This window comes from Leptodactylus fuscus, chromosome 10 (genome assembly GCF_031893055.1).
Source record: "Leptodactylus fuscus isolate aLepFus1 chromosome 10, aLepFus1.hap2, whole genome shotgun sequence".
Taxonomy (NCBI): Eukaryota; Metazoa; Chordata; class Amphibia; order Anura; family Leptodactylidae; genus Leptodactylus; species Leptodactylus fuscus.
This window is the reverse complement of record NC_134274.1, coordinates 18,687,943-18,703,456: the sequence shown is the minus strand read 5'-3', so window position 1 is coordinate 18,703,456 and position 15,514 is coordinate 18,687,943. Positions and strand designations below refer to the sequence as shown.

The following is a 15,514-nucleotide window of genomic DNA, read 5'->3' as shown; positions in this document are numbered from 1 at the left end:
GCCTCTATATATAAACCCTTGGGTTCATCAGTGCATTCACTACAGACCAGTGGAGTAACTACCATGGTAGCAGCTGCCACAGGGCCCAACACATGATGGTGCCCAGACCCTCTAATGTGTCAACATGAGGGAACATAAACAGGGTTACTTATCTCTCCTGGCTCCAGGCAGGCTTCAGAACTACTTGTATGATGTCCCTTACATCAAATGGGCCGGACTCTATTGTGACTCAAGTCCCAGCTCAAGTGACATCCCATATGTCATTGAAGATGGCTGACATCAGCAGGGACTGCACTGGAGCCAAGGAGAGGTAAATAACACTGTTTTTTCTGTTTTTCTGAAAAGTATAATTTTTCATGGGTGGTCCACAATGGTGCATAATACTGTGTGCAGGGGCCACAATGGGGTATAATAGTGTGTGCAGGAATAAGAATCGATCAGAATAAGAGATGGATTTACTGGTTTTAATAGTGAAATATAAATAAATTGGTGACACATTCCCTTTAAATGCATATTAGTGCAGAGATAGTCTACCTGCTATTTAATAGGACTCAAGTACAGCCAGAGGTGCCAACAGAGGGTCAGAAATATTTAGCAAGGGTCAGGGTAAGGTATTGTTAAGAGTAGCACCTGAGCCTCCACAACGCTGTGCAGAGGTTGCCGTCCCTCTCATCTGCTCTCCTGGTCCCCTGCTTCTGGGTCTTGGGAGGCAGGCTGGAACCTCTGTGGCAGTGTTCGGGGGTTGCCGATCTCCTCCAGAGCCGGAAAAGGGACTTCTGGCATTTTAGGTCAGGAGGCGAGCCAGTGCCTATTTAAGATGCGCTCTCACTCCGGACTGCTGTCTATTCAGTTTATCTGGTTCCTGATAGTAAGCGTTCGCCTGTGTCTTGTTTTCCTACATTTTCTGACCCCTGCTGTTCCTTATGACTCTGCCTCCTGATTTTTGTACTGTGCCTGCTCCTTGATGACCCCAGGCTGCCTTAAGACTTCTGCTCCTCGAACCTGATTTAGTACCACTCTACTCTCCTGCTACCGACTATGCCTATTTGATCTTCCCTTTGGATGATCCTCTGTACTGCGCTGTCCTCATGTTGACGACCTGGATTGGACGACCATGCTTCGGTTCTCTGCTATCACCTATGGACTATCATCTGCTGCTGCCTTCTGGTTCCTTTGACCTGCATCTCATCTCATCTCTGAAGATCAGCTGGTTAGAGTTCCCAGTTTCTGGTTCTACTGAGATTTGTGGTGCGTCCGTCTTTCCCTGATCCGTACCTCTACATCTGGCAGTACCGCCAAATCCATCCCCACCACCTGGGGCTTTGGTCAACAACTCTTTGGGGTTGAAGTTGGTGCGGTCCGGGGGGTGTAGGACACTCAGTGCCGTATTTGCCATTTTGATCAGTGTGTCTAGTACCGATTCTCACTACTGGTTCAGAACAGCATCTGCTATCTTATCAGGTACAATCCCACATAGCGTTTGGTTACGAGACTATATCTGTCCAAAAACAGGATTGTATCCCAGGAAAATTATGAATAAACAAACAAACCCCCCCCCACCACCAACACCACAATGGTCACATGATGCCAAGGTAAAACTTCCACGTATGTAAACAATATTTCTAAATATTAATTAAAAGAAGTCTTTGAAGAGTAAATTGGTTATAAACCTAATCCCAGTACATTGTATGTCCCCGTTACTCTGCTTTCAAGCCCAATTTTCATGTTGTATTAATATGCAAATTATGTGAAAAGTGCTTTGAGTGCAGGTCTTCATTTCTACAGGTATAAGTCTATAGGATATCCACTATGTAACTACTAAGCAATATCATCCTATAACATTCCAATGCGAGTTCTGTTCACGGTGTTATTTTTGTAGTTTTTTTCCACTATTATTTGGCACAATCCTGTTTACTGTTAAAATATTTAGGCGGCTTTTAAATTGTCAGCAACCATCATCCAAACCCCTAAGGGCGGCTTTCCTGTGCAGCATCCTCTCTTCACACTGCAGACATTGAATGCTTTCCCGGCATATTAAAATTCTGCAATTTAACAAGCAATTCCGGATAATAGCATGATTACACACGTGAAGGTAATGTATAAGAAGAGGCTTCCTACCTGTGATGCACAATGTAGGTGATGATAGATGCGAACAGGCACAACAACATAACAGCGGTGCATGCATAAACCACAGGGTGCAGGAACTCCCCTGGGTACTGAGGGAGAGACAGCACAGTCTTCAAATCCTGACAAGAAAAGTAAAGAACATTATATTCCAGCCTCATCTACACCCATCACACATTAAAGCTTCTGCCAAGACTCTCAAAATAGAGCTATATCCAACTCATCGAGATTTGCATATGTTTCATTGCAACTTTACATTGAGCCCTCGATGTGGATGAAACTTGGCCATAGTCTATATTGTCTTATACATAACATTTCATCATTGGCAAAGGAACAGTCAAGGGTTATATATTATATACATAGAAGTACAATAGTTTTACAACTATAGAGATGGGCGAATTGCTTTGGTATGACGTCATGATGCTCAATGTGTCCACGTGATCCCAGGTTCATGACGTCATCAAGTTGACCAAGACAAAGCATCGGACGTTACAAGGATAGCCAAAGGAGGTGCCACCTTCCCGGGCCCTCCATCTATCAGAATATAATAATTTCATGTCCGGTTGTATCCAACTTGATGGACATATGTCTTCTCAACCGTACTAACTAGATAACTATGTCCAACTGAAGACTAAACAAATCTATTGTGGTTCGCCCATCGGTAAAATGTAAAACTTTAGCATCACATATGGAAAATAAGACAACGTTGGCTCTGTTGACTACTAAGAGATAATAGGTTTCGGGATCAGCCAAAGCCTTATCCTAACCTCAGAATAGCTTTTCAATAATATATCACTGGGTTCTGACTATTGGTACCCCCAAGAGCAGCATTGTTCCCATGTGCCCCGACATTGAAGGAGATAAATGGGGAAAAGGTTATAATATACGATATTACCGCTGCAATTCAAACAGCTGATCGGCAGGGTTGTCAAGACTCAACCTCCACCGTTCTAGTTAGACCAACCATTTTAACGGGCTTAGACATGTCGTCAGTACTGGAATGCCATTTCAGGAGTGTGTAGACCCCAATCCAATGGCATTCCATTACAGTCTTTTGTTGCTTCCTTTGTTTTACTTGGATGTCCTCCTCTTATTCCCACAGCATGTGTGAGTCCCTATTAAACATATTAACTGTGCAGTATATACATATTGAAGCTTATTTTTAGTAGGTTCCCTTCCTGTAGAGCCGTCACAGGCCTATAATCCATATGAGTAATCCTAATCTGTATACAAAACAATGCAGTCACTAGTTAGATCATACATATAATACAGATTATAGATTATATATATTATACATAACAATGGTATGTAGAGTATTTCTCCGTACTGGTTGAAATAAATAACACTCCTCATTTTATCCAAGGATGTAGAAGAAATGACCAAGTACCGTATATCAAAGGTCAATTAAGGGATCTCTCCATTGATCTATTTATAACCAGGCTACGACTAAAACAATACCAAAAAAAGTTTAAAAAATAAAATAAAATTTTACTAAAAATACCAAAAAAAAAAAAAAAAAGTAAGCCCAATGAGATTGTTGAACCAATAATAACACTAAGAATGTAAAAGGTTCCTGGAAGCCTCAACTGAACGTAACATTACAGTGTCTCTGAGAACCTAGAACTTTGAAGAAACCAAACAACATGTTACTCAAAAGACTGGATGTCAGATCAGATGTCAAAGTATTCGACAAAGCTAATCTCATGGATGTCTTATGGCAAAACTATATGAATGTCTCATTCAAGGTGGAACCAATTTTCTAGACAATTACTGGAACTGGCCAGCCAAATGACAAAACCATCCCTGATATACGGTTCCTCCAACATCAACCACAATCCCGAGCAATGAACAAAACCAGTGTGAATATCACCTTGCCAACACAAGACTATTTCGATGAACTGTAACTATGTGACAGCGGGACATAGTCACCATGGCACGTCTATGGTTAAACCATGCAAGCTATTCAACCACTATTATAGGTCACTGTTCATCATGCATCTTAGCTTCCAGCCTCCCGGCTCTTTGTACTTTATGTTTACGCCAGTCTACTCTCTAATTGAATGAGGATGTTAATTGTCCATGTCTGTATGAAGTTCATTGAAGTGCATCATAATAGGGGTAATAAAAATTTGTTTGCAAATTTACCCACTTAGTATAATGCTGTGCCAACATTAATAAATAGGATGGTATCCACAGGAGAGACCAGCCAGCGTATTCATTGCTAGGGAAACACTTGTGTTATTTACAAATTAATATGCGAGTATTGATGTAATGAAAACTGCGGCACTAAAACTAATTACCGATGATAGCTTCATGAAATCGTCCTCGGACGGAGAATACGCACTCCTTACATCACTGTGGAAACAATACTTTTTCCTTATATAGGTACAGTTTTCAGATATTAAGGCTTTTTGGTCAAACGTCATTATTTGGGTTGACCTATAGGATTCACATGAAAAGAAAAAGTCCCAAATTCACTGCCGTACGGGGACAATTTTCAATGTTTCTCATGGAAAAGGAAAGAGTACTCCTTTAGTTTGACAGCCTTGTCATCTCCACACAAGAGGTTTAGAAGAATTGACCGGCAGGGAATTTTTTGAAAAAATATACCCCAAGCTTGAATGGGTGCCTGCTCCTGCTCTGAGGGAGAAAATTCCAACTGTGCTGGAATCAGCGGAGCATCACCTATTAATAGATGGTGGAATTGGCGGAGGTGGGGAACGCTCCTTTTTAAGGCTTCGTAAAAGAGACATTAAGCTCTGACTCAGGCCTATAATAATCTTTTAATACAATTACAAATGTATTCAACTATGGAATAAAGATAGATCGGTATGAATTAAATATTGAATAAATCAAAATTGTACTAAAGGTAACAGAGCCGTGAAAGTTTGTTGAATGAATATTACTCTAAGGTTGTGGTTACGTGTTACACTAGCAAATGGGTGACCATTTGGGAACTCTGTTCCCCATTCCGCTCAAAATATGCAGAAAAACATCCTGAAAAGGTCCTGGGGTCCGTGGATTTTGCAGGTAACCACTTTTTTTTTTTTTTTTTAGCAGATAGGGTTTCCATTATTCTGTTTTGGAAGCAGACCGGAAGAATGGAAACCCGAATTCTAGTGTTAATCTTGCGTAACCAGGTTTGAACATTCCACATGATATGCGTTTCACCAGCGGTCTGTGCCTGCTGGCGAATTACCTCTCTTTGCAGACATGGTTCCCAAGTTACCTTTTCTATACATTGCCGATCCCCAGACCCTCCAAAGTACCATGAATGTGCACTTCTGGATTCTGCCAGATATCTGTTCTTGCCCTCTGACTTTGTACTGGTTCTGACCCTGACCTATTCCTGAATCTGTGTTAACCTGGACCTGTGCTAACTATTGGTCCTGACCACAGCCTATGTTCAAAAGTGGGGCCTGCTGGTCTCCTTGCAGCAAAGTTCAGATCCTCCTATGAGAGTTAAAGGATTAAATCCAATCCAGTCGGGATCCACAACTCACTGTCCATTACAGTATGAGAAAACATGAAGAAAAATGGTTGAGTACTTGATAATCTTGCACATACTGGATCTTAATTCAGGATAAAGGAAACCGTTTTTTCTGATATAAATCAAAATACTGAGAATATGGTTTTTATTTTTTTTACCATTTATGCTCTATTCAGATTATGTTTTTTCATCTGTTTAATGGAAACAAATTAAAAAACATGGCCACCCATTTACAGTAGAACCACATTAGCACCCAGGTTTCTGTTCTTCAGGTCCCATTGGGCACCCAAAGAACAGAAACCCAATCTGCTGAAAAGGTGGTTACCCTCTGAAACCCATGGACCCCATACACTATAATGAGCTCCGCTGGGTTTCCACTCAAAATCGACAGAGAGAAAAGTAATGTCCCGAGTCTGATACAGTCTACTTAAAAAGTGGTTACATGTGGAAACGCCAGGTTTCCATCCGGTCTTATACTGGAACCAGCGGAGAGAACCTTACTCTCCACCAATTTTAAGTGTGAATCCAGCCAAACAGGCATAACCATTAAAATAAAAAATGGATTTTTTACTGTCCATTTTTTACCATTTCATAATTTCACGTCCGTCCGAAATGGATAGCATCCGCTTGTGTCTTTTTTGCATCCGTTAACTGGATTTTAAAAAAATAATCTGAATAGAGCCTAACTTAATTATCCTCATTTATATATTTAATTAATAAAGTCAGTGCCTAATTTACAAGGACTTGATACAATATGAATCATTAATGTGGAAAGCTAAATAAAGGGTAGATAATGTGCATATTTATATGCAAACTGGCTTGTTGAGTCACATACATTTAGAAAATGCTTCCTGAAGATAATATATATATATATATATATATATATATATATATATATATATATATATATATATCCACAAAAATGTAAAGTATGACTTGTGATTAGTTACAGAGGAAATTGTGAATACTTTACTAACATGTCAAACAAGGAAAATGCTTCTAAGTGTTATATTTTATGCCAGAATTAATACACTGTTGACTATTAGATGGCCCGTGGTTGGGCGCCAACCAGGTATAAGGTATAACGTCTATATTTTATGCTTTGTTATATATTAAGACATACTCAACTGGATTTGTAGCATGGTCAAACTGACCCATGATACTGCCAAAGGATCCAGTTTTTAACATAGTGATAGCCCCAAATGTCAATGCCATCCGGAGATGACTGTGGAGCCATTTATTTGTCACTAGCATCTATTGTTGATGCACAAGTAATGTATTAGACCTGAAGGAGGCATTCATCGTAGGATTAATGGCAGCTTCGCCTGCAAAATTCAGCCAGACCAGCCAACCATCTAATGTATGTGTAGAAAATAAGGATCTAACTGTTGGATTTCAACATGATCGATCATCTTGTTCTCTGGGGAGAGAGGAAGAGGTGTTTGTCAGTGACTTGCTTCCCTCTCCCCATTAAGAAGAAATGCTGAGCTTGTATGTCTATGGGGATTAATGAAGGTCGGGAATAATACATGTTTGGCCAAGAGGTATCCAAAATTCATGGCCAGCTTTATTCATGCTAGGTCCTGTATGTATGGTGATGCCATTACAGACATTTATATGTTCTGTACGAATGTTTGGAATATCCCACAATCTTTTGCTGCTGTGGATCCAAGGAACCCCACTATGATAATTCAAGGATGTAATATTTGGCATACACAAAGCATATGGCATATCTCCCCCCAAAAAGCCTATTTCTTACTCTATCAGTAGATAGTAGAGAGGACTTTCACTACCTCCACAAATTTCAGCTTTTTGTATCCTTTAATAGGCACCGCTCTACTGATTGAAATTTTTTCTCTAGCCCCCACCATTCCTGATCAATCAGTTCTGTTCAGTTTCAGAATCCAATAGATGAATTAGGTTTCTACTTTCTGATAGGTAGTCCTGTGCTGGAGCAGACAGTCTGGGACCACCTACTTGACAGTAGGCAGCCTAAATAGCAAGGGAGTAACTATCGGGGAAGCATTGGTAGCGGCTGCCACAGGGCCCGAGACATTAGGGGGCCCAGTGGCAGCCGCTATGGATTTTTTTATAGGCCGTTAGCTGCTGGAGTAACTCTAGCATGTGACGGGCCTTATTTACTTACGGTCCTGACTACTGCTCATGGCCGCCAGCGCTTCCCCTTCTGCGGAGGCGGCTGTGAGCAGGAGCCGGTATCGGTAAGCGAGTCCACGGGCCCTCGTACTTCACAAAACTGCAATCATTATGCTTGGGAGTCCTTTCAGATCCCTAAGTATAATAATCAGAAGGCTAGGAGAAGTGAGGGAACATAAAGTCAAAAGATTGCCACGGGGCCCCGCCATTCTTAGTTATGCCACTGATAAATAGCCTACTCGGTGCATCTTTGATGGCTCAGGAACCGGCTAGAGAAAAAAAATTCCAATCAGAATCAGTGGAGCAGCAATTTTTTAAGGAGGGGATGAAAGATGGATGATAAATCGGAACAAATGACAAGGCGACATCAAGGCTATCCCAGTGACCCAGTAACTGTAACACCAAGGCGTTACTGCCAACTAGAGGCCAAATCGCTTGTGGGATATCTTTAATGCTAGAGACCTTTCAAACAAAAATGGTTTCTCTAACGTGAATCTTTTTAGGATTCACAAAGGATTGGGGGTAGAAATAGGACTGACACTTTTGTCAGAACATGGCACCATTAAAAATGCATGACCTGCTCTTCTCCATCTAGCGTATCTGTGAATTTTTAGTTCAATAAATTTTAAAGTCGTTTTGTTATCACATTGTTAGTCACAAAAGCCTAAGGGAACGTACACTTACAGTATATTCGCACTCATAATTTGCAGGTCTGCATTAAAACCATAGCAACCGTTCGACAACACGCTTCTTTTGTCTGAACCACGCTAAACATGTAAGGTATGTGTGTGCTGTCAATACCATATCGTACCCTAAGCTCTGAAAATTAATAAACCTCCACGAGAAATCCCTATGATCCTTTATGTATTATCTGAGTTAATAGAAGAGGGTCCCCCGCAGGACCCTCACAGTGAAGAGCAGCTTCAAAGACCGCGCATCTATACATTACATTCGATTTCAATGAGATCTCCGCAATTCTTCACTTCTCCTGTGGCGGCACTGCAGGGGAATGAAACATTTGTTGCCAGGTTACCCTACCGAGGATCAAAACCCCCAAGGAACGGAGTAGAAAATGAAAAAGACTAAAATATTAAACAAAGGTGGAAGATAATACAAGACGGCAATCCTGATGACTAAATTATATACATAGATGAACATAAGCAATGGTATCAAAATCTATAGGGTCACTAAAATATATACTGACCCTATGTAACCCCTATATGGTAAAGTATCAATAGGTGACAGTGCAATGACTTGGCTTCCATACAGCTCAGTGAGGCGCCTGTGTGCCATCCAGTTCAGTCTCCCCCAGAGATTGCTCCCCATCACTGGTGGCTCCTGCACCCCAATGCAGAACCTGTAATGGGGTCCCTACTTTGTCATATTTTCTACACAGTGGGGGATATTTGAAGCCACTGTTATTGATGCCCCCCTAAAACAACTATGGCCCTGAATGAGCGCTCTAGTGGTAGGACACTATGACCAGCTCACCTTTGGTTGACCCTTTTAATAATGGGGTTGTTTGCTTACGTTCACACCTACATGCCAAGAACATTCAGGGATTTGGCACCCTTTCTGCTTGAAAAATTCAAGCAGGACTTTGCTCCCCGTATTTGTCAGGTGGAGACCGGGTGGATCCCATTATATTCTATGGGTTGCGTGGGTTCAATAAATACAGTACATTAATTGTATTAAAGTATATGGACCCCCAAAAATTCCCACAAAAAAGCTCTTACGGGAATAGAATTTAAAAAAAAAGTTACAAAGTTCCAGAATGCGGAGATAAAAAATAAATAAAAAATACTGCATCGTTAAATCCCAAACTAGGTCACATTTTTTAGGGATTAAATAATGCATACGATATATTAAACAATTGATTTATCCTATTTCATGAAATTTGCCATACTGAGAATTTTGATGTACTTGTACGAGAGGACGATCCATCCATCATTTATACTAGAATCTATGAGAGACTGATGGAGTGGATGATTCTTCTCCAGCTCTGCGGAGAGTAATAAAAACATTATTCCTTGTATTCTGCTTCTGTAGTAAAACCTAACTAGTGGAGACCAACATGGATTTACGCAGCGATGACAGATCTACTCTAAATAGATGGACACTTGGAAACCTCAATGCCAGATTGCACAACAGCAGTGATAAAGGCTTTGACAATAGAGTCGTCCCTTGTAGACCCTACACCCATCTATCACCCAGATATAGTCAACGACTGGCAGGCTATTCAGTTTATCACTGACAGTGAAGTGATCTAGTTTATCAGATACAAGGAGTAAAAAATTTGGAGAACGCCAGATCAATATTAGGAAGAAGACGGAGAAGTTAGACAACGTTTAATTAAAATAACTCTGTCGAGCCAAGAGACTGATCTTAGCCGACAGTAAGACCAGTAAGATGTAAGGTTGGTAATATATAGTCCTTGGCACCATTTCTGATCTGAGGTGTCCTTAACTAGAGTTTAGGGTGTATTTAATGCTAGTCTTGTTATAGAGGGATCAATACAAGCCATTTATAACCAGGGATGTGACACTTGGAGGTTATGTTCTAAACTATACTGTAGACGTATATCGTTATTAAAGGGGTCCACACCATGAAATTACATTGTAGCAGGCGTGGTAACCATCTATGCCCAAAAGTTGTTCCTGTGCTATCAGTTACTTCTGTCTATGAGATCCCCACTACCTCTGGCATCCGAGTCCCCACGACCCAACAGCAGTTTATCTAGTACATTGAGATCCCTAAATGCTTACTAACATTCTGAATCTAAGGCTGAAGCCCTACGTTGCGGAAACGCAGTGTCTTTTGTTGCAGATGTTGCTGTGTTTTTTTTAGTCAAAGCCAGGAGTGGTTTGAACAAATGGGGGAAGTGTAAGTAGTTCTTATATACTGCCCGTTCCTTTTGTAGTCATTCTTGACTTTGGCTCAAAAAACTGCAGCAAATAAAAAAGCTACGTTTCTGCAATGTGAGGCCTCAGCCTAAGGGAATGTTCACACAGCGTTTGACACGGAATCCGCCTCAAAATCCGGCTCCCATTGACTTTAATGGAAGCCGCTCGCTTCTTTTTTCCACTAGCTAGTAGCGGAAAAAAGTAGTGACATATCCTATCTTGACGTGGATTCCGCAGCTGACTCAGCCCCAGCATCTGTGGCGCGAGGTTCTCTCCTGATTAGTACCATTCTTCGGGCCTAATCCAGAGCGGGATGCCGGTGCAGTGCACCAGCATCCTGTGGTGGCTAGCCGCGTGGAAGTGTTCACACGCGGAATGCAAATTCCGCCATGCGAACATGCCCTAAAGGTACGGCTTCTCATACATACTAGGATGGCTTTGGAAACAAATCGGGGCTCTCAGAATTGTATAAGATTGACAAACTGCAATGATCACAATGAAGTCCCAAGACCTGAAAATTGATGGAAAGCTCTCTTTCATAGAGAAACTTCCACCTGTCGCGACTGCAAAGCCTCAGGCCATAGCATTTGAAGACTCTACGGTGGGTGACGCATTTGACACTGCCACTGTCCTATTTGCAGAAGGTAAGAGACAGTCACAACGACCCAGCGGCAAACACAACTGAAGTGACACAATGGGGTTATATCATACAGTGAACTACGTCATCGGCATATAGAACACAACATCATACAGTGCACCGTCAACTGGTCATTGGTGTGATGTCACAGTATCTATTTTTATGACATCACTAAGACAAGTTCTTAAAGAAACCTTATACCGAGGTCTACACCTCTATCTGCCTTATTGTTGTGGCTGTTGAATGAGCCCCCCCTCCCCTGCGGAGATCTATCGACTGCTGTTCTGAATCCCACTGAGGAATTATTCCTGACGTCCATGGTCTAACACAAGGAGAATTTTTCACTCCCCATCTGTTGGATTCAGTGATAGATGCACTTTAGAGCAATACACGGTTTCCAAGCATTACAAATAGCCAATTTTCTGCCATTTTTTATACTTTTTTTTTTCCCCTTTTATCAGCTTTGGCTGGATGATTCACTTCTTATGCTTCATATTGTGACTAGCTCATCATAAACAGTAATAGGATCCAGCAATGCTTTTCTATAGTTACAGAAAATAGCTCGCCAGAAGGTAAAGCTCCATCTCATATTGTCTGCGCCTCCACGGAAGAATGGCAAATGGGGCACTCTACAAGGTGAAGGCGTCTTATCGGCTTTTATATTAATGTTTAAATTATGGGCGCTATTTTCTTCCAAGTACCTTCTTTTCTTCGAGAGGTGATACAACATCTATTTATATTGGACATAATGCCAGTGACGGGGCAATGCATCTCTTCACATCTTCTCATGGTGTCTACAAGGACACGCTATTCTCATCCATGGAACCTATAAAGAGGTTGCTATGTGTTTAATTTACATCTTCTCTTCTAGCACAACTGCTCAGATTTTTTTTTTTAAGAAAGGATTTTTAAGGTCATTTGTCTTTGTTGTGGTTGGCTTCACTTTTCCGAACAACTGGACAGAGATGAAGATTATGCCAGGAGCAGATTGACACAGATCTGGGACTCTGGTCATTAAAGAGTTTGTCTGATATTATAATATAGAGTTCCACTTATTCTTCTCGTGCTTGTGACGTTACATCCATTGGTCACATGAATGGGATTGAGCTGCAATACCAAGAACAGCCACTATGGAATGTACGGTTCTGTGCCCACTAAGCAGAGGACAAGGGACTCTATATCATAGTCCATTTGACGGTCATGGTAACTGCGAACGCTATAGCCATTATACACATGGTGACAATGGCAAGGGTACTCCCATTATAAACATTTCTGATATACCCACAGGATAAATGTGACCCTCAATGCTACAACCCACACTTATCACCAAAACAAAGGGTTTATGGTCGAAATCCTGTCTGGGGAGTCAGCTAGTATATCTATTCAAAGAGTAATGGAACTATGGAACATTAATAATAGTGTGTGCAGGGGCCACGGTGGAACATACTGCGTGCAGGGCCCGCTATGGGACATTATACTGTTTGCAGGGCCCACTGTGGGCCATTATATTGTTTGGAGGCCACTTTGGGACATTATAGTGGGTGTAAATGGGGTGTTAGACTGTTTAAGATCCAGTAAAAGGAGGCAATATGCCGTGGGAGGGGACCCCAAATCAAAAAGTTTGCTGGGGGGGCCCAGTCTTTGCTAGTTACATCACTGGCTCATTCGCTTCTACAGAAGTTCAACTGAAATGGATGAAGCTTCTTAGTGGTATGAGCTGTGTGCACAACATACAAAAATAAGTATTGGTGTCGAGGAAGCCAACAAAAGCCACAGAAGCCAACAACAGTCTATAGATTGGTTTGCATTGTAGATCGAAGAACCAGAAGAGTTTCCTTCTAATGATGCCTTTAAAAATTTTAGGAATTTTCTTTGAGACATTACCACATGGAATAAAAGCAAAATTTCTAGTACGTGACTTAATAACTAGAGCACACACATCGGTGCTGGACTTGACTCTTCGATAAATCATACCCTATAGTTTGGCTAGGCAATAACGTGGTATGCCAACGCCTCCAGGAATTAGACCACATTCTGATTTTGCGAAAATGCCAACCGAGCACTTAGCTGTGTAAGTCTACGTCGCAACATGGCATAATCACATGAAATATGTGCACGGTATACTGATGCAAGGAGGGTAGTCAATTGTGAACTCAAGTTTTTTTTAAAAAAAAGTTATCACCATTTTCAATTTTTTTTTCAAATAAAAAATGGACCTCTGTAAACTACCCTGCTATTTGTGGTTCCAGCTGCCCTGCAGACCTATGTATCTCCATGGTTACAGACCATAAAATCACTGTGTAGTCTGATCCCGCAGTTATATTTTTACCACAACACTATCTTCTTCTTCATGCTACCCTACAAATACAGAAGTAGGAGAGTCACAAATCTTCAAGATCAAACAACATGCATAGGTTTGTTTATATTCCACACCCCTAGAGACAGATAGGTGCGTAGGGATGCTGAGAACACAAAACGGTGCAATTCTTTTAATTTTAAGTGCATTGGCGCAATACAAAAGTGCACGTGCTTTCAAGCGCCATCTCTTTCTGTTACGTGGGTCCCACAATGATAACTTTATCATAGGGTATCCCAATACTGGGGTCTCTAGCCATCGGCTATATCTTTTGGGGGAGTTCAACCCGTGCCCTACCTCAGCCCCAATTCATTTAATGGAACCAAGCTGCAACATCAGACAGAGTTCATTGTGCGGTTTGCAGCATTGATGCAACAATGTGTCGCAATGAAGTCGCGCAAATTTAAATTGATTTTTTAATTATTTATTTAAATAATGTTGCCATGTGGCCCTATCCTAATGGGTTTTTTTATTTGTTTTTTTCTGTTTACCCCCACTTTGGCTTTATTATTTTTTAGGATCAGGATTTTGTAGGTCTAGTTTAAGAGAAAATGGTCAGAAAAGGGAAAAAAAAAAATTGTTAATATTCTCTTAGAACAGAAAAAATTGGGTGACTTGGAGGCAAATATTGTATATTTCGAGTAATGTACATACTGCCAATGCAACATAATATTTGTTTATCTTCCTTTTCATTGCGTTTGGTATTTTTTTAGTTAATTTTTTCACGTTTTTTTGAAAACTTTTTGAACAATTTAGTGAAGAGGACCCTATAGTCACGTACAAAAACTTCCACTTAATCCCTCTTTTTATGTGTAATATTCTTACACCAGACAATAAAAAGTCAACATTTGCCGAGATGGAAGACATCACATGCTAGCACAGAATCCAGGAGGTTGGATAATGGAGATTCAATAAACACTTAAATAAGGATGTTCAATTCTGGTGACATTGCAGATAATCTTTAGAACAAATAGAAGAAAAAGATGGAATGAATGTGAATTCAGCCCACACAAACATCTGGTAAAATTTATATCTTATAATAGCGGGAGATCGTCTTTAATCAAGTGCAACCGGGAAAAGCAGGAGCCCGTGAATATTGTTACACTTGGATGCCGCTGAGAGATCAAATGTCAGATCTTACCCGAGCCATTTTGTTGGCAAATTTTGACAGTAATGAGACTATAAGAATAAGAAAATGGTCAGGATTTCAGAGTTTAGTTCTTTCATGATTATATTTTTGTCCTGTCATCTTCGTGTAGACCGTTCCTTATATAAATAAGATATAAGAAAAATATATTTAAGGCTAGAGTCCTTTAATCTGAAGGTAGGAAGAAAACGTTTCCTATTTTATTTCCTGTAATACTAACACATCTAGCAGGGAGTATTGTTAGATCAGTTCCTGTTCCCATTCATGCCCAAAGGGTCCAAAAACATACCTTGTTTTTGACAAGAATAACACTTCCTTTGAGTTTGGGTTAATGGGATCAGAGTCATAGCTCGGAGGGCGGGCGAGACAAAAGTAAAATATATTGGGGCAACAATCTACATGGTACATGGTTAGGGCAGTAACTGAGTCTCCACCCCAGGTGAAGAACAGCCCAACTGTGACTTTCAATGGTTAATCTGGTATCCCCGACATGGTCATTTATAACATATCCACAGTTAATTCTGTAATTCTTACAGAAGTGAGTGGACAGAACTGAGTACATCCTTCTCGAGCCCATCTCACCAAGAACATCAGGGGAACCTGTATTTATTTATGGCATACGTTTTTTGGTCTTGGTTCACATTTGTGCATGGGTTTCCCTTCGAGTTGTTGCATGGGGACCCCAAATGGAAACCTAATCCTC

At 40.8% G+C, this 15,514-nt stretch overlaps 1 protein-coding gene across 2 annotated transcripts in view; it reads right to left on the bottom strand.

The window, feature by feature from the left end:
- Nucleotides 1–15,514, bottom strand: part of ADGRA1 (adhesion G protein-coupled receptor A1) — a 342,093-nt gene that overhangs the window by 72,999 nt on the left and 253,580 nt on the right. For both annotated transcript variants that reach the window (XM_075258484.1, XM_075258485.1), the window contains one exon: nucleotides 2,119–2,246. In XM_075258484.1, coding sequence (XP_075114585.1) covers nucleotides 2,119–2,246 — 128 coding nt within the window. The remainder of the gene's footprint in view (nucleotides 1–2,118; nucleotides 2,247–15,514) is intronic.